At 40.0% G+C, this 20775-nt stretch overlaps 1 protein-coding gene across 11 annotated transcripts in view; it reads right to left on the bottom strand.

Moving 5' to 3' along the window:
• The window catches only part of TBC1D1 (TBC1 domain family member 1), a 110348-nt gene that overhangs the window by 66211 nt on the left and 23362 nt on the right, over positions 1-20775 (bottom strand). Inside the window, exon 2 of one of the 11 annotated variants that reach the window (XM_027642782.1) lies at positions 6589-6628. The exons of 9 other annotated variants lie outside the window; for them this stretch is intronic. In XM_027642782.1, coding sequence (XP_027498583.1) covers positions 6589-6628 — 40 coding nt within the window. Of the gene's footprint in view, positions 1-6588; positions 6629-13720; positions 13881-20775 lie in introns of those variants that run through there. One more of the 11 variants, XM_027642783.1, reaches the window with a different exon arrangement.

Raw genomic sequence — 20775 nt, 5'->3', positions numbered from 1 at the left:
ACCTCAGATGGTGCAGTCTCCCACTTAAAGCAAGGCAAACTTTCAAGTGAGATCCAGCTTCAAACTTAGATGAGGCACTGGAGGTCACATCCAGCACAGTTCCAAGTAGGAATTCCAAGACAGAATTTCCTTAATCCCTGCCATTAGCAGAAATTCAAGGCAGAAAAGAGTTACAGACTTTTGCAGGTAATTTCCAATTCAGTGAAAGCCCTTTTATATTCAGGTCTTATCTCAAGTGTCTTCAGAGGCTTTTTAATTTCTATTATCTTGCTTTGAGACTGTTCTATAGCCTCCTACACCTTGCTGACTTTTCCAAGTCATTAACTTCAATTCTTGCTTTAAAAATTTTCGCGCCTTGACTCTTAATCAACAGTTCTATGGAATAAACCCCTAATGAACAGTTCTATGGAATACACCTTTAATCAACAGTTCTACGGAATACTTTAATTATTAGCTTTCTTCCTTTGCTATTTGTTGACTTTTATTCCTCCACCAAAGCCACTTTCAAACCCAGATTTAATTCAGAGAAAGAGGAAATTTATAGTTCTTCCAGTCCTTGGCTGTCGACTATCTTTTCAAGCTCCTGTCAGTTTTTCTGTGCATAACAAATGCACCACGGGTAGAACCAAAATGACATTCTCAACGACAACTCCCTCTGTACTCAAGATCGGCAGGTGCACAGAGAGACAGTTCACCTTTCATGACTTCACTCCTCAACACATATAATCCAAAATTTTGCTGCTGTATCCCCACTGCTCATAAAACAACTACATACTTTGCCACTCTTGGCAGCTTCACCATCCAGTTGGTCTAGCTCATTTCTCTCTATAGTACATAAAATGCATTAGGTGTCTCATTTAACCAGGGATCTCATGAATGTCTTTTGAAAAGAAGAACAAGTCTGAGCTAAACCAGAGGGCTGGGAGGGGTAGCCATGGTACCAGCCAGCAGGACTAACCACAGTGCAGGTGTTCTGCTCAGGAAGGACTGTGAAACCAGACCTACAAAGGCAAAACAGAGGTGGTGTTTCAGCCCTGATAAGGGAGAGCTCAATGACTGAATGTCACCATGGGCCTATGAAAGGAAAAACAATCACACCTGTCTACTTGTGGGTGTGCTTTGCTTAGTAAGGTGTGAATGGGCATTATACAGAGAAAGGGATAAGTGAGGCTAAGACTAAGATTTTGCAGGGATGCATGTAAGAAGCTGGTAACAGTATGAATCTGAGTGCGCTAAAATTCAAAGGATATCCTGTATGGGGCAAAGGAGAGTCATCTGTTTAAATGTAGCTTTTTTTGACTTGGAGTATGGTTGGTGAGTGCCATTAGTGTCCTCTGTGATGACTCTGATACAGTAAGCACCAAGAGTGGAGCCCCATGTAGCCAACACATACTCTTACAGTTTACATATTATTGTAAAAAGCTGTAAAGTGGACTAGACTTCCCATACATGTCAAATGCTGCCTCCAGAAGATTGCTGAGTACTGCAGACTGATGTCATGAGTACTGTATGCCACTTTCACAGTATCACATTCCTTTTAATATTACTGTCAAATCTCAGCTCGAGAAGCCCCCTCATGACTCCCCAGCCTGATGGAAAAGGGTACACTTTTTGCATAGTCATGTGAATGGGAGAGCACTCCATGCAATTTAAAGAGGCACAAAAAGGTTTTCTTCCCCTTGGAGAAAAAAAAAAGCCACAAACCAATATTTGCAGAATCTGTTTATAGAGTATTGTAAACAAGCTCAGAAATAGAACATCATTGTACTCGGTGTTCCAGTGAAGTTGGACTGCTCTATTATGTGGTGGTGCTTCCTCCCCAAGAGAGATGCAACATGTTGCAGATACACTTTGAGGGTTTCTTTCACATGCTCTCAAGACATACCTTACTTAAAGCCTGAAATAAAACAAAACCTGGCTACTCTCCAAAAATGAACTGCAATATCCCAGATTGCTGCTTACTTTTGGACCCCTCCCCACAAAAATGCACAATCCAAAACCAAACTGCAATTGACAGGAAGTCTCCATGGGCTTTTAGTACACCTTGCAGTGCAAGAGCACTTGACTGGCTCTGAAGGGGTATTCCTACAAAATCTGGGAAGAATGTTAGTATGCTCTGCCCTATACCTGGTGGGCTTATTACGTGGTGTCACTAATTTGCATTTCTCCAGCCCCTTTCTGTTCTTATAGTAAAAACCATTTCTTTTCATCTTGTACTGCTTTATCAGCTCCTTCATTCAGTATAATAAACTAACAAGCAACAAGTGTGGGATAAGTCAAAACATATTTCAAATAATGTATAAACACCTTCATAGTGTTATCTTCTCCATATTTTGTTTCAAAGCTTTCTTTTTGCACAATTTCACAAAAGAAAACAGTACTTCAAGACATAAAAGTAGTTGGTGGTCATACCTACAGAGTTCCTCGCTCACATTTTATAAGGTGACTACTGAATAAGGTGACTACTTTACAATACCTGTTGAGAAGTAATAGCTAGAAATATCTGTGCTCATTCATTATCAACAGAGATTAAATCCTTTTTTTGGAGAGGGGTGCAGGATGGAATTGTGAGCAGTTCCCTTCAGAGGATTGAGACAGGACTGGACTCTGCTGGAGGCTATGGGGTTGGAAACAGAAGGAAGCCTCCTCTTAGGTAGTTATAAATGGAAAAAGACAGCAATGGTGTTCGAAAGCTTTCAGGACAAGAGTTCTGTTGTGGGGTTTTTGTTTGGTTTTGGTTTTGTTTTGGTTTTTTGTTTGTTTGTTTGTTTTGGGGTTTTGTGTTTTTTTTTTGTTTTGTTTTTTGTTTTGTTTTGTTTTGGTGGTTGTGGTGAATTTGTTGTAGTTTTGTCATCTTTTATAACTGAAAGGCAATATCAGGATTTAAACCAGCAAATTAGTTACTAAGAACATCTTTTCTGGGAAAAAATTATTTATCAAAGTAAATTCCATTTGTACATTAGGGTACAGGCTCTGGTCTCCTCTGCTCTCAGACTTCTGCCACAGTTATCGAAATTGTTATCAAAATATCACAACTGACAAAACAGGGGTTAGCAAAACAGACAGAAGTGAATATCATTTCTTTTCAAATTACATAAAGCCTGAAATTCTTCTGTCCTTTTTATCAATATCCAATCCCAAAGAAGAAGGGAGGAAAATTCCATTTGTGATGTGTGTCCTCATTACAACTGAGGTTACTTCTGATATAACCTTCTTGACAGCTGATCCAAACAGGTGTCAAAATCTCCCTCCCCTCAAAATTTATTTTGACGTTTTCATGGGAGAACGTAGAGGGGGAAATGAAAGCTTTTGATTGATATGATGTGTAAATTAGCTTTGTCTGCAATAAAGTAAAACACCATCTCTCTTACTCTGACAACACAGAGTTGACAGACTGCCTGAGGAAATGGACAATCTCATGGTCCTTCTTCCTAGACCTGCTAGGAAGAGGCACAGGGACAGACGACTTTTTTGATGGGAAGAATCTTACTCAAACGTTACAATGCTAAAGGCCCAATGGAACCGGAGTGCAGAAGCTGATCAGTATTTTCCAGCATTCTGCCTGATCGGTATAAAATCTTTGTGAACTCATTTCCTTGTGGATGAGCACCTTTGCTGCTCTGTCATGCAGTAGTAGATTTCAGCTGCCTCAGGTCAACTCACAGGAGAAAAGGATGGGAAAGTAATGGCTAAACATCCCATGGAAACCACTCTGACACTGATTAAAAAAGCAGTTATTTAGTTCACCAGTTTTTGTCCTTTTCAGATGTAAAGCAAACGTTTTCTAATGTCTAGGGCTTTTTGAGTTATGGTGGCTTTTTTCTAAGATATGTATTTTAGTGATGGCTTCTTATCAGAAGGTCTAATGGGATTACGCAAACCTGTCAAATAACTACATACTTCTATGAAATTCACACCTGTAGTTGATACTAGTTTTTATTTTTTTTTCTAAAATACATTGTAAAGCACCCAAAATAACAATATATTTGTTTCTGAAAAATTATTTTCAACATAAGGTGTTTGCCAGCCTTTTATTCCTACATCGATGGTCATCTTAGGAATATCTACACATTTTATGATACTGACATAGAATAATTCAGAGTTTTATCAAGTTAAAGTTTTGGGTTTCTGGTTTTCCACCAGGCATTCCTAATGTACAGTGTATTCAATATCATGGAAGATAAGGAAGAACAATATACCTAGAGAGCCCTCAACTTTTTTCAAGATCCTTATTACCTAAGAAGCATATTGGGAAATTGTTAACAACCTATAGAATTAGACTCAATTTTTAAACTAATTACTCACAGGAAGCTTTCTGACCTCCTATGATTCACTGAGGACTATTTACATGAAAACATTTATCATGTCACTTGAATTAACATTATTCGTCTTTTTGTGAACAAATTTAGTTACGACAGGTCATGTTTAACTCTGTCAGAAATCGTTCCTAAACTGTTATCAAGGACAGTGCAAAACACATTGCTTTCCTTAGGATATTTTGCATTTACTGGAAGCTATCAATGCAATGTTGTTGGGCAGAAAAGAGAAGAGCAAGCTGTTTACTCAAGATCCTTTCCATTAAGAAACAGTCAGATCACATTAGGCGAGTTGCCAATTTTACCTCCATAGAGTCAAGGATCATTGTCCTAAATGCTCAGTCCTTCCAATTTCTGCTGATGATAGATGAACTAGACCCTGCTTCCCTTCAGTTAGAAGATAAAGCTGTCTTAAAATTTTACAGTAGGTCAAAAGTTCAACTTTCCTGTATTCTATTATTCCTCTCAGGTCCAGATTTGACAAAAAACTTGCAAGAAAAAAGGAAAGAGCTCAGAAAAAAAGATGATTTTGTAGAATGGCTGTTCCACAAATCCTTATATCAGGTGTCTCTGAAAGTCACTGTAAGAGATTCAGTAGGTTTGCATAAGGTACTTAAGTGTGCTCAAGATATTTTCTATTAGTAATGATGTTATTCCCTGGCAACAGTCAGAGCAAGGTAGCTGTACTGATGGGAAACAAAAACTTTCAAATCTCCAAACAGACCCAGCCTCAGAGTCTTCTTAAACAAAGTGTCTGTGTGATAGTGCACTATGTGGAGAACTGTATACATCAGAGTGCATACAAAGACTTGCAATAATACATGTTGTCCCATGATCATGAGCATTTCTGGAGCTCCCACCATTTATTTGTATTACCACTTAATAAATACAAAATTTGATCCACACCATACTTTATTCTGCTGCTACTTATAACAATAGAAACACACAAATTCTGAATCTGTTCTCTTTTCTGGGTTATGAAATTGCTATTTTAAGCCTACCCAGTCTTTTCCAAGAGTAAATTTTTCATTATTAGTTTTTTTTTCTTCTGCTCTTCTCCACAAATTAAGGTTGTGTTTCTTTGAAAAGGATAAATCAGTCTGATAGCTACCAAAGGCTGAATTGCAGCCAAGCTGGACAGTTCACATTGTCACACTGCTTTCAGAGTGACTGAATTCTGACCTTCACAATATTTCTGAAATATTCTATATTTAAACAATTACTCACTGATGAAACCCAAATGGGAGTGGTGATTATTCAACATTTCTAAAACAGAGATGAATAGGCCTACAGGATCTCCATGAGAAGCTGGAGGGGCATACCAGAATGATGCTCTATGTGGAACACTAACAGAGTAGCTGAAGGAAAGCAGTAAGAAGGGAAGAAAAAATACTTCTAGGAAAGACTCCTTTTAATGCCAACTTCTTCCCCCCAAGTTATGACAGCACTATGGTCTGCTGTTATTCCAGCCACACTTAATACACAAGGACACTGGGCCTTTTTGGTTGTTTTTATAAACATTCGTGGAAGCATTGCTGAATCCCTAGAAATACCAGAGAAAAAAATGCTGACTGAATTATAACAACCTACAATAAATATTTTTTCACATGATTCCACACTTCACAAACAAAACAGCATCAGCTGCATGAACTGTGTTCACATATAAAACCCCACACTTCTCAAGTCTACAGAAGTTTGCCTTTGATGACTGTATGTAAAGCAGAAATGTTGCTTCCACAGAATGATAAATTCTACAGGTTATATTCCAGTGGGACTTAGCCAAAATTTGAAATTCCAGTACATATTATCGGTTCAGACTCTGCATAACTAGCACCAGAGTTTTAAACACAGGCCTCTTGTGCATAATGGTCTAAAATTCCAAAGCACTTCCAAAAATCTCCTTTTCCACGACCTGCATTTGAGGAGACCGGAAGCTATAAAAAGTTCCAAAGACACAAAACCAGCATGAAACATTTAGTGATAATCATCCAAATTTCCATGACAATGGCTTCAGTGGGCTCACCTCATTGGTACTATAGCAGCAGACCAATGGTCCAGTAAATGTAGAGAGGCAACTGTTAAGTAAGATATTGGGCTACAGTGCTCCTTGAAATAAACACACAGTCCCCCAAAATGTCTGACTGAAAAAAAAAAAAGGAGCTGTTTAGTTTAGCTCAGCTTTGCCATTTTCAGTAGCTGGGAGTATGCCTGTGTAAACTATGCACAAGAAGTCTCTTCTCCTCAAACCTGCAATGTCACAGAATATCTGTACCTGAAAATCCTGTTTGGTTGCTGCATATTCAAGGTTCCTCCTCGAAAACAAAAAATTATGGTTTTGATTATAATGATGGTGATGTAAAGGTATAAACAGTCACAAGTCCAAAGCCAGTAACTTTTGAATTGGGAAGAATACTTCGGCCATGAATAATTTTTTTGTTTTTAAAATGTGACCATCAACACATGCTTACATGCACACTGCTAAACACTTTTACTCTCTCTTCACAGTGCTTCAGTTAGTGACAGACAGAAGTCTAGGTCACAGAAATTCCAGATAACCTCCTCAGTCCTGAAATTCTCCCTAAGCAGTAGCCAAAAGGCTAACATCCCAATGAAAAAAATAATTCTCTTATCAGCCATCATTCCTTGCATCAGGGTCAGCCACTCTAAAGCTGTGTATATGCTGTTTGTCCAGCTTCCCTAATTGGATTCTCAAGTACAATAGAGGTGTGACTACTTCATTATTTTATTTTGGACCAGAAATGTGTTTGAGAGTGGTTTCTCCCAATCCACTTCAGGTGCAACAGACTGCATTGTGGAGCTGTCTCAAAGCACCAGAACTGTCATCCATTTAAACAGAACTAAACCTTAATTTGTGATGCATTTCACTGCAAACAGGTATTTGGTTCATGGCAGCAAATCCTAATTTCAGTAGTTCAAAGTACAAATTGCAAAAAAAAAGTCAGTTCAAAGTAAAAATTACTTCCCTGAGTGAAGTACACAACCTGTTCTCAGCACCAGCAGTCTCCCTCGAACAACCTGTTGCTGTTTGCCACTTAGTAATGTGGATTTCTACAGGGGATTTCATCTAGGCTAATCACTGCAGCTTTCAGACACCTGGCCAGCTGATCTGGGAATACTGGCCAGCTGATCTGGGAATACTGGCCTGGTCTTTTGAGACCTTGGAGGCACAGGAGAAAAGAGGTGTTATACCCTGTTGTTATGCTCTAGTCTACTGAAACACGGTAAAGGTGCCCGAAACCTCACTTTTGCTTCTCAGTAAGCAAACAGTGCTTTTCAGAAAGGTTTTACATTAAAACTCTCCCATTAAAATTTAATATTTATACAGTAATTCACATCAGCATTTATTATTGTAACTTCGTTAAAAAGAATAACTGACAATTCAGATAAAACTCAGTACAGTTAACACAGTAATAAAACCAATTCACATTAACTAATGTCATTCCCTGCCTCAGCTTCTGCTCTTTGAGTTCCAGCTGCTCTTCCCAGCTGTACTGCCTTACCTCCCCACACGAATTAGTAAGTATCGCTTGACATAGTTTGTATATCTTTACTGATAAGTAAAATACTAACAAAATGGAGGCTGAGATTTTTTTAACCTCAATTATTGCCATCCATAAGTATTTCAGCTTGAACACTTGAGCTGTAAAGGCTTCTAAAGTAAAAAAAAATATAAATATAGCCAAGTTATAATTCAATGAACAGCGTTTCTCTTGAGGATTTACTTGTTAAATCATTAGTCAACCTTTGTACACCATACACAACCTGAGTCCCTTCAACTTTGAGAAGTCTTTTGAACCATTTTAAAGAACTTAAAGCATTTATTAGTTTGCACAGTAAAAAAGTTTCAACATCCCCTTAAAGCAGAAGTTTCTCAGAAATGCTGCAGCTTCTATATTCAGGACAATGGAAATTACAAATTTTCTTGCATTTCTGTAAGCTGATCTCTGAAGAAAGAGGTGCTTTGCTTGACTTTTCCCTAAAGATACTTCTACTTAGGGAACCAGAGCCAAACTGCTGCCTTTGTGTACTCAGAAACACCTCTAGCGCACATAAAAGACTGTTTCATTACAGTAGCCTTACAAAAAAGCAGGCTATGATGTGAAACAGTATTTTAGATCATCGAATGTAAAACAAACAAAGTTTAAACTCTGGTGCTGCAGACATATGTATATAATGGCAAAAAATCCAAACAAACCCTTAGTTGTACCATCCGTCTCTGATAGGACATGGAGTTTTCCCTGAACCTGCAGAATTCACTAATATTTTTCCTACTGGTTGGCCCAAAACATGTTAACTACATGAAGACAGCTAGCACCAATTTCCAGAAAACTTTTCAGCAAAGGAAAGCAAACAGTTTTTGACTAGAGGCTAAAAGTTCTGTTTTGAATTGCAGAGGGCAGAACCTGTACAAAAGAGCAAGCTCAGCTACCTTATCAGGCTTGGCTTGTTAAATCTAAAGGTTGACATGAACCTGAAAGAAGATACTCATGAGAAATTAATTCGGAAAGGCATAAATGATTCAAGAGAATAACCTTGGTAAATTGCAATCTACATGGCCCAGAATTTCACTGTGGAAAGAAAGCTCTACTCCTTAGAGTAGAGCTTTAAAGCACCCCTAATGTACCTTACAAATGCAGAGTACACTGCCCTACTACACCTGCCCAGCCACAGAGAAGCTGTGTGAGCTGGACTGTATTCTGGCCCTCTCCCACCAAATTGGGAACATGTGAGCAGAGCAGGTGCATTTCAGACCTGGCACACAGAAGAAGAAATGGAGGGATGAAGAATAAAAGCAAACAGCTCCAAAGGGAACTTAACTGCTGAGTAACAGAGGGGTTTCACCACAGGACTGACTTCATTTCAGATGCTGAGCGCATATTCCTCAGTCATCGCCAGGCCCCTGCAGGGGAAGGTGGTGAGTGACTGGCATACAGAAAACAGTGCATTTAAAATGCTCAGCATTTTGTGATAATCTGCATTTATCTGAAAGCTGTCAATTGGTCACAACATTTTACCCCAACATAAACTGATCTGGAGAATCACACTGAGCAGCAACGCAGTGTGTTCTGACAGGGGCATTGTGCAAACTTGGGCACCAAAACCCAGCTCTGGCAGAAATCTGCACTTTGTCTTGGCTGCTCTGCTGGCATCCAGCCTGGGAGACAAGCGAGGGTCTGTCCCTCTAGCCCTACCCACAGTGCCAATGGCTTCAAGGAGATTCTTCTGCAAATGAAACTGCGGCATTTGAGCCTTCACTCCCCAATGATCCCCAATTCTTGCCCAGCATTAGTTCTCTATTAACTCTTTGATTCTTGATACAGTATCCAAGTATTCAAATTTCTTTACAAAAAGGGTTATCAGGGTAAATGTACTAACACAAACTATGGTCGTACCCCATAGGATACCACCATCATTTATTCACCTACCCAAATAATTCATCATCCTGTAAGTAAGATGGGCTTAAGAGAGGTTTAACAAACATCTAAGTTTTTTGGCTTTAGACAGTGTTAAAATGCCTAGTTATGAGGGCTCCTTAAGAGACCAAACCTTGATTTGTTTGGCTAAAATGTAAGTCATTCACTGAGAGACTAAATATGTTCAAAGGTCTTTGCTGGAAGCTCTGCAGAACAAAGCAAAGTGGCACATCAGTTTAGCTGGAACAAAACAGTCTCATAAATGAGTGTGATATACCCTAAAACTGACCAGCAAAAAAGCCAAGATCATCCATTCAGAATATCCTTAAAAAGAAAAGCAGGCGGCCATTTCTTGACCTTCTCAATTTTCAGTCTCTTGTTCCTTTTCATTCTTTTGCAGAAGGCAAATTAATTTCATTTGTAGCTTCTTAGCTATATACTAAGAAGTATATAGTTACTCTCATTCATGCTCCTGCAGAGGTCTACTAGGCACTCTATTATATAGAAAATAGTAGGAATAATGGCAAAACATCAGCAAGATCAATTATAATACAGCATGTAAAGCTAAATTTGGATTAAAAGAAATATAAGTGATATTTCTGATGTTATTATAATTGCTTCTTCAATTATGTTTCAAGGCACAAACCAAGTAATCAGGCCTTGCTGCACTGAATAGCATAGAAACTTCCTTTGCTGATGGCCTGAGAGCTTCCCAAACTGAGGAAAGCTCACAGGCCATTTTGACTCAACCATCCTTGGAAAAAAACCAAACCAAACAAAACCAAAAACTTACTTCTTGTTTTGCTATTGGGAATTTCAGAGCAGCTATTGTGAATATACCCTAAAATCTGATTTTCATAGCAGAAATCCAAACGATCAGCTTCTCAACCCAAGGTCCAAGATTAGCCAAGCCAGCTGGGCACAGCTACACTGCAAACCCACCCTTTTCTGCCAGTGCTGGTGGCACATTCTCAAAGGTTCCTCAGGCTGCAGTGACAAACTCTGTTGCTCTCAGTTCCCCTCAAGAGGGAACTGGGAGCATACACTACCCACAAGCTGTCCTGAAGACTGGAGGCAGCTGACCAGGGTGGATTGATCCCTACCAGCAAAATCATTATAGAAGAAACCTTGATTTAAATAATGCAACCTTGCTTTGCATTTTACCTTAGTTATTTTCTTTACTGGTTCCCTGTTGGTTTATAATCCTTTAGACAAAAAAAGCTGAAGCTAAACACAGCTATTAAATTATATATTGTACTCTTTTTCTGTAAATAGAAAGACACACTGTGTATAAGCCACAGAACTAGCTGAAAATCTCTATTTATACAATTTATTACACTAAGAACTGTTTCTATTTCTTTAGCAATCAATTCTTTAATTGTGGTTTCTGTCAAGTTGCTACTGAATAGTAACTTGCATTATAAAATTAAATAATTTGTAAACAACTAATACTGATTCTTTTTTTAACTAAAGCTGTATTAAATATGAGGGAAACAGAAATGAAATTACTCTTAACACTTATCACTGTATTATTATCTCCCACTAGTGAATTAATGATGTGCAAGTTCACCACGAATCTAAAAATCTACATGTCTTTTTTTTTTTTGAGACTGAAGGCTTTGGTATATTTCAATTCCACAATGATTACTTTACTTTTAGTAACAGTTCCTTCAGTGATCTAAACAGAATATAGACAGTCTTTGTGTATCTACAAGTGTGACTGTATTTTCTACTCACAACAGTGTAAACTTAGTTTACACTTTCAAGAAACTATGTTTTTAGGTGCTTAATCAAAGGTTCCCTTAAGTCAGTTGTCTGACTTTGTATCAAACTGTGCAGGAAAAACAGGTATCACTATTCTTTTTTATTTAAATAATTTTAGGAGACTAAAACAAGTTAGTACTTTAGAATTCATTATCCACAGAGTCATCATTCAGTGGTTTAGCCAGCATCCATATGGCCAATGGGGGCAACACCAACCCATGTAATACTCAAGCAGGGCTTTATCCTCCAACCCAGAACAGGTCTCATGACCCTGCAAAATTCATCCCCAAGGAGCCTCCATGTAGGCAGGAGACAAGTTGGGGAAAACTGCATGTAAAAACCTGTAATGAAGACGTATTTAAAAGTAATGTTTATACAAACACTAGGGACCAATTTTATAGCACATAGGAGTCAATTACTTCACATGTAACTATTTGCAGGCCTGGGGACTTGCATGGTGAGACTAAATGCCCACGTTACTTAAGCGGTTACTCATTTTTAAGTGATAGACGCAAGGGGGTAGCTTTGTTTCTAGAGGGCCAGATTCCTTCCCCCTCCACAACCCACAGTCATTCCCCATTTTGGAATGGGCCACCATCTTATAAAAACTGGAAAGGCTTACATTTGTGTTGAAAGCCCACAGCAGTAGTTCCTACATTTTTACTGATCAGATTTTGGCAGGCAGGAAAGCTTTCTTTGTTAACAAGCCTCATTTTATATTTCTAAGTACACTGCTTCTGCTTTCCCTCCCAAATTAGTGCTGACAACTAATGGCCATTAAAAGAATAAAACTAAACATTTGTGAAGAATCAGCATTGAAATAATTAGTTCTGAAAGCCCAGAAAGCACTCCTGAAAGCAGTTAGAAGTGTGTTTCTGCAACAGCTTCTTTTTCCCTAAAAATGCAGCCAACTCCACGTGCTACAAGTTCTGACCTCCTCCAAGACTAACTCCTCTCTGACCAGTTGCTTTGTCCACTTGACAAGAGAACAATGAGGGGGGGAAATGGGCCATCCCTTGGTAGTATCCTTGAAGTATGTACTCAACTGCATCACTTATCTTTTGACAGCAGCCACCTGTATAGGAGACTGACACATTTATAAGAGTCAGCATGGAAATCAGTTGGTATAATTCCCTCAGATAGCATGTCAAATCAGGCCTTAGGTCATGCACAAGACAGAGCCAGAGTGACACAAGAGAAGCAACTACTTTAACACGGCTCTACAGAGAAAAAAAGACAAGTGGAAAGAGGAAAGGATACATTTCAATTTTTCAGAGTATGTCTAAAATTAAGCAGACTCCTTTTAAGACAGAATAAAGCAAGTCTTTCTATTTGAGAATCTGAAGAAAGGTAACACAGTCACATATCAAGCACTCCCTCTTACTATCTTCCCAGGGTAGGTATTTCACCTGTTAAATAGTCAGGAACAGGGATGTAGAAATAACTAAGCAATGGACCATTTACACCTGGCAAAACAGAGGGGAGAACCAGGATTTATGTGGTCTGTCTAGTGGTATTATAATAAAGTATTTTTTCCCCAATTCTTGCCTGTCAACAAGCTGTTTCACACACTTGTCCTCTTCTACGCTTTCTATTGTGCCTCAAGACAGAATATCATTTACAGCTCATGCAAAATTTAGAATGACTGTTACTTTGGAATTTTTTTTAAACATCAGCCAAAACTATATTCTAGATTTCTTCAACCATCTCTACTGCTCTGCATCCATACCTAGTTTCACAGTTACAGTGGAAGCCCTAGGCACACAAAAAACACGTGCATTGTCACAGAAGTAACTCTCCCACTAAAAGCTAGCTTACTCTTCTTCATAAATTCAGAGTATGACAAAAATCAGGAAAAAAGTCCAAAACAAACAGTGGGAGTGTTGTTGCACATTCTCTAGAGTACTTCTGTGAAGTTTTAATTACAGCTCTCCCCTTTTGCAGATCCGCAGCACGGTAGAACAAGTCGGTCAGACCCGCAGCTTCGCTTTTAACCCTCAACCCAAGCCACGTCTGATAGCAAGCAGTCTGACTTACTGCTCACTTTGAGTGCTCCTCCTTTTCCCTGCCTGAGCAAGACAGCAGGGCTCTGCTCCCTTCCCAGAGATGACTGACTTGCCTCGAAATTAGACGCGAACATCTGCAAACTCTGAGGCTGGACTTTACTTCCCGAGCGCGGAGGGCTGCGGGCGCCGCGCCGCCTACCTTGGCCACCCAGCTGAACAATGGTGACATCCTACGGCCTCCGGCGATCCCCGGCTCCGGCCGCTCCTCATGCGCCGGCAGAGGAGCCAGCCCGCCCGGCCTCCCAGAGATTCCCCCACGGCCACGACCGAGCCCCAGCCGGCGGGACTGCGAGCTCGCCGCGCCGGGGACGATGCCCGTGGCGGCGCCGACTGAGCCGCGGGCGGGGAAGGGAAGGGAAAGGAAGGGCCGGGGCCGCGGCCGCGTCCCGCCCCCGCCGCGCTCCGCCCCTGCCCGGACGCCCGTTCCCGCCGGGCGGGAAGGGAGCGGGCTCACCCGCCGGCAGCGCGCCCGGGAACGCAGACACCCGCCCGCGGCCGCGCCGCGCTGCCCGTCCACGTAATGCGGCGCTGACGACAGGATGCGTAACTAAAACTTTCTGGGAACATCCTGGCATCGAAGTCATGCCTAACATTAGAGGATCGTGCAAAAAAACCATCTGAAACCTCTGTGAAAGGTTACTCTTCCAGTCAGGCTCGCCATTCCTGTTAGCTAGTGGTATTTGACATCACACACCAGCAGCTCTACTTCCAGAAATCAGCCTGCCATAGAAGAGAATTAAAACACCTATATGGTAGATGCATGTTTCCGGCAGGTCAAGGGATGTTCCTTGCCACCTAGCCAGGAAAGGTACCCGTTCCCGTTGTTGCTCCGGCCGAGCTGCCTGTGAACACACTCCCCTACTCAGTGGCTGTGGGGCTGCCTGAAAACAACTAATCTTCCTCAGTTTGGAGGAAGGGCACAGAACTAGGAAAGAAAAAAAGGCTTGGATTTCACAGGAAATAATCCACTGTGCCCAAAACAAAAAGCCCTTTATTTTCCACCCTCTCATAGAAACAACATGAAGAACTAGATTTGCAAAATCTTAACAGAAGAGTATAGAGTCTGTTCTGCACTTCTTTGCAATAAAATTCAACTGCTCAAAGTTAGATGTTTAAGTGCCAAATTCAGCTCTTTGCCCAAAGACAGTCATCAAGACAGCTACTCTGTTGGGAGAGTGCCTTGCATATACTTGCACACTTACAGCCAGTGGAATCATCTCTGGGTTTAAAGCTGACACTGCTTCACTAGTCTATGTTATTAAATGAAAACAGGAGGAAAAGAGCAACTCCACACACATGGGCTGGGGAGAAGGAGAACCAATCTTACAGCCCACTGAGGCAGAAAAGAGGCAGTTTTGGCCCCTGCCACAGACTGCATAATCCCGGGTTTAGTTTATACAAAGCAAATAAGACAGTGAGCTGTCAGAGGGCTCTATCACCTCCTAATGCTGCACTGTGAGTGTCCTAGTGCTGGCTCTGTCTGTAAAGGGCTGCAGAGAGCTGAGGGGGCAACACAAAAGCAGTTCTTCTCAGGTTGTACCTAAGCAACAGTTTCTGAAATTAAAACTGTAACAAATACATTTCAGATTTTCATAAAAGGAGAGTAGAGTTTAATTTTCTTATCGTTCTACAGACTAAAGTAGAGATAATTCACAAGGACGGCCAATGGCTTTCTCTGTCACTACAACAGTGGCCATGGACATTTTGATTGTACAGATGTTCTTAGCCATAAGCCCAATAAATATGACCAACACCCATCCTGGTAGTTGTCTCTAAAGGCTTATTGGCATGATAGAGGGAGAAATTACCACTGCTGTTACTGTTCATGATGTATAGAGCACATACATGAATAAATGACATCCATTCTCAGGGCTTTAAACTTGGAACCTTACAAGAACACTGGAATTATTACAATCTGAAGTACAGAACTGGGTCTGCTTTTATTTCATAAAGCAACTGAGGGCAAGAGCAAGACAGAATGCTCGTCATTATGTGCTGCTCATTGTTATACAGTATATCCACTAATTAGTGGCAGCATTAGCGTTGCATTTTTCTAACACTGAGTGTGAACAATGTTATTTCTCAATAATTATTTCTTCTCCTTTCTCTGAGAGGAAGTATTTTAAGTTTGGCTTGTGTAGATAACTATCTCTCCAAAAATACTATATATCCATTTTAGGTAAATGGAAAAATTCAAGGACAGGGAATAACATCTGTACTGCATAAAGAATAAGTAGCACTTGACACCATCTTATCTAATCTTTTAAAAATCAAAACAAAACCCTCATTCCTATGAACTGTTCCATGTTATCATGGAAAGTATTAGCAAGATATTTGTGGCTGTTTTTAAATAGTAGCAAGTAAAATACTTCAAAGCCACAACTTAAAGCTTACATCATCAGAAAGTTGACCTTTCCATTTTAGAGATGTCCTACATAAATTTACACATACACAAATACCCCAATTATTTTTCCTCCAACAAGGTGCTCTCCATTAAAAGAAGCCATCTGGAGATAAGAAAAGATATGAGAGACATAAGGAAATATTAAGAAGAAAGGAGGGTGTAGTTTTAACTCAAAAGAGGAATATTTCTGACTAACTCTCCTCTGATTTCAGCTTTATGTTTAATGGCTGTATTTTTGTGAGTCTTTATAGTATGTCACCAATGAACGGTGTCTCACAAGAATTTGCATTAAGGGTATAGCCAGAACTGTATTACCTGAGAACTGACCTCTCCTGTTGCTTCTGTGTTGACTCTGGTGATGGTTTTAAAGTAGATCCCGTTCCCATTTAAAGCTTTTTCCTCTGAATTGTATTTAAACATGTTTTGGCAATTACTCTTCTCATGAATTATCCCCTCTATCCATGTTCACAGTTACAAGTCTCATTTATCTCTTTCCTCCCTGTACCCAACAAGGTCTTCACAAATTCAGGTAGAAAAAGTACAAGAAAAAATATACCTGACAGTAATTATCACTTTCCATTATTTGGCCTTTGTTTAAAAACACGCACAATTTTTAACCTTTATTACTCAGTTGTCACCCTTCATTAGGATTTTGTTGACCGTTGTTGATGCAAGATGCAACAAATGATTCATCTGGATCCACCAAAGGAAAAGACTAATGAATCCTCTTGATTTCATCCTATCTAAAGACTCAATCAAGCCTGACTAGATGGTTTCTGAAAAGATAATGTGGTGAAGAAAGGAGTGAGCTTTGTTACTTCTTTTGGCTAAATTGTAAGCAACCCTTTTTCTCAATACAAAATAAAATATTAATCGCAAAACTGAACTACTACACCAAACCAGATCTGCCCAGCCCCTTCACGAAAGACAACAGCAAGACTTAATACCACAGACTGGCAGTGGCTGTCTCCTTAATGCGAAGTCCCCTTAATAGGAGCCCACTGCCCATGCTAGAGATGAAATCCAGCTTTCAACAAAGCAAATAGGATGAGTTTCTCGGTGGTTTCCAGATACTCAGTGGAAACAGAAAAGACAATGTTTTGGATAACCTCCTTAGTACTGTTAGTGAGTGAAGTGTTTCGGCTATCTGCTAACCAGTAGCAAGTATGCAAAATGCTGACATTGGGCCAGTGCCCAGAGATGACATGCAATTCATTCTCCATGTGGCAGATGGAAGAGAACAATTCCTCACCAGATTGCTGGCCACTGACTCAGCAGCAGAGCCCTTCCAAACATCTCCTGTAGGTTTAGCTTATATACAATGGTATATATATATTTTCTGCTCAGGAATGAAAAGCGGTGTTGGTAATGGGCTATCTGTCCTCTTTCCTACCAGCAGCATGCCTTCTCTCAGTGTCAGAGCATAAGACCGTTACCAGGTGCTGAGACTCGTTTGGGATCCTGCACCTCGGCAAGAGGACTGAGGGATAGCAGGATCTGTGAAGGGAAAGGTGATCATACACTATGTAGCAGAGAAGCATAAGAACCCAAGGGCTATGTTTCTCAGCAGACAGTAGAACAAGGTCCTTCTTGGGCAAGTGCAGTCTTGAAGGCAGGGTTAGATCAAGTAGTGTGAGGTCATGAGAGTATTAGATGATAAAACACCTCATAAGACTGAAGTAGCTTTCCTAGTATACCCTGAGATTAGCTCAGTTGGCTAGAACATGGTGCCACTAACACCAAGGTTGTGGGTTTGATCCCTGTATGGGCCATTCACTTAGCATTTGGACTTGATGATCCTTGTGGGTCCCTTCCAGCTTAGAATATTCTGTGATAGTTGGCTAATATTACCTTGAGATTCTTCCCTGTGGGTCTGTTTTGGACAAGGAGGTATTCAGACATTCTTTTTTTAAATCTGAAATAGTCTATCTAGAGATTATAAGGCAGTTGTGGGTAATAGCAGATGCTGCAATGATCAGTCAGTTATCTTGAATGGAATGGATAATCCCTTAGCATTTGCTTCAGAAAGTTCAGAATAGAAAGGTTTTGATGAAGTCCTTAATTAAACAAGGCACCATAGAACATACTAAACAAAGCACATGGAACCCATCATCCTGAAAAGGACCTCTCTGTCTGTGAGGTTGAGTGTTACAGAGAATCTAGACCAAGATGAAAGCAGCTCTACCTTCAAGTAGGCTACTGGAAGAGAAGTTGAAAAGAGGACACTTCTAGATGTACAATATCTGACCAAAAAACAGGATGCATTCCAAAAACATTGATGCGCACACATTGGATTGGCAAGCTTTATGTTGGATTGCGTATTTTTTGTCATCCCACAGACAGCAAAATAAAACTTAAAGCTGTCAGAAACTTTCCCATGGGTTCTAACTAATTCTACTTAAGCATAATCCTATGTCTGCATTTGACCAAGGTCAAATGTGCACTGTTGAGTGGTCTAATTGTGATCAAATGACCAGATCTCTATAAATGGGCAAAAAACCACAACGTAAATCTGCAGATAAATCTAGGCAGACTTGTGAAGAGATCACTTTGATCTGAATAGTTGGATGCAAAAAACCCACAAGGACAACATGGCAAATGAGCAATGGGGGAAACTCAGAGCATAGTGGGGAATCGCCACACAGAGACATCAGAGGTTTCACACATTTATTCTGTTTTGTGATGAGGGTTTTCTGGCAGCTGTGAAACCAGAGCAGGAAGAGTGGAGCACAGGCAGAGCAAACTAGAAAACTGCAGAAGCAGATCACAGAGCTCAGAACAAATGGGGATGCTCCCAATGTGCAGTGACAAACACACAGTTCGAGCCCTTGAGATCATCAGCTAGGTCTTGCCTGTAGCTGAAGCAGCTGGAAGCCTCCTGTTTTTCCTCCCTGCAGGGCAGTACTTTTTGGTCTTCTCAGTGTCATCAAGCTGAGGGATAACTTAGCTGAGCTCTCCAGACTGCTGAGGCGGCTCTGGGGAAAGAGCAGCATATGCTGGGATGACACACACCTGCACACACACCCTGACACAACTGGATAAACTATAAAATATTAATGATGCAAGACTGCTTATTTTAAAAATCCTCTGACACTGGAATGCGAAAGAAGTGAGAATCAAAAGGCCATTAATGTCCCCTGCCAGTAGATACCTGGTCCTGGAAGGACTTTGCACTGTTTTCTCCCAGCCTCCCACTGCTTCATTGTGGCAAGCACTGACAGGTCTCAGGAGAAAATTTAAGAAGCATTTTCAAAATGCAATTAATTAAAGGTTATACTTAAAGCTCGATCTTGAAGCTTATATGATTAACTCAGGTTAGATGGGAAGAAAGACACTTCATTTGAATACAGATCTCCTTTCCTTTGTGGAGAAGCACTACCTCACAATGGGAAAAAAATTAAATACACTTCTACTTCCAATGATAGATAAGTTATGTAGTAAAAAAAGTGTAGAAAGTGTTGAGGAAAACCAGAGTATGAGCAGAACATGACACTCACATTTGACTGGTTAAAATCAAAACATAATTATATATTTATCAATTCCCCATGTGCTATGGGAGACATGTATACTGTAATTACCTATTTCCATTAAACAGGACTTCACATTAGTTAAGGTGTCCATATTCACTTTAGCCTTTTAGAACACTCTAGTAATGAGTAATATAAAATAAGCAATCATGTATGCTTAATTTTACAGAGTTATATCCTAGCTCTTTGTTTACATATTTAACTATAAATACAAAAATAGTCCCACTGCCCTAGGCATATTATTTTGTTTACTTCCGTTGCAACAGCAGGAGACTAGGAAAGTATGTTGAGTTACACAGTATGAAGAGCCATGAAAAGTAGCCAGTCTTCTCAGTTCTCCACAATTTACTTAATAAATTGATTTCTAACAGCATTGATTTCTCATAATTTAATTCAGCCACAATCTCCATAGACAGTATGCAGATTCTAATGGACTTTTACTGTGGTTCACATACTCTAAAGGAACATTCATTTTAGTAAACTGAAAAAACCTCAATAGTTGAAATAAAACTTTGTTATGCATTCCACCCTCAACCCAAAATATTCTTGGTTTTGCTGGAAAGACCTTAAAAATAAAAACTATCCATTCAGGTTTATCTCTCAGTAAGTGTAGGGTCCAGAACTTACCTACAGTCAATGGAACTACATTGCAATTCACATATGACAAGCATCTGTGCGTAAAAGCTATTCATTTGAGAAGGATCTAATCCTGCCCCCACTAAAATCACAGCCAAGTTGGTACTATATCCTTATCCATTTTAAACATAGATAACAAAGAGAGGAAACAAATACCATACTGTCCTGTTCTTTTCCAGAATCAAGCTGAAGAAATTTTAATTTCTGTAACATTGCCCTCATATCATAAGACTCCCTGCTCTGGTGCTCTTGGACAAAACCCCGGCTGGAAAACTGCAACAGCCTGCTGAGAACTGCAGCAGCCCCTTGCAGTCAATTAAGAAGTGCACTCTGCTGCCCACCCAGCCCTTGACCACCCTTCTCATCACCAGCCTTCCATTTGATTACAAGCTGCAACACAGTCCTTCCCTAGATATTTCCTCTGTAATGTGAAATTGAGAATACCACTGGAATCTACTAATATAATAATTTGCTTGTACAGTAATTTTGTATGATGCATATAAATCTGCCTTTTTATTAAATTATCTGGGATTTTTATCTGTGTTGTTCTGCTGGTTACATTCCTTCTCAGCTCTCTTGAAAGTGGAAAGCTTTATCAGCAATGTTCCCTTGCACACACTTTTAATT

The sequence above is a fragment of the Corapipo altera genome, unplaced genomic scaffold (assembly GCF_003945725.1).
Source record: "Corapipo altera isolate COAL_440 unplaced genomic scaffold, ASM394572v1 22, whole genome shotgun sequence".
Classification (NCBI taxonomy): Eukaryota; Metazoa; Chordata; class Aves; order Passeriformes; family Pipridae; genus Corapipo; species Corapipo altera.
This window is presented reverse-complemented; position numbering and strand designations above follow the sequence as displayed.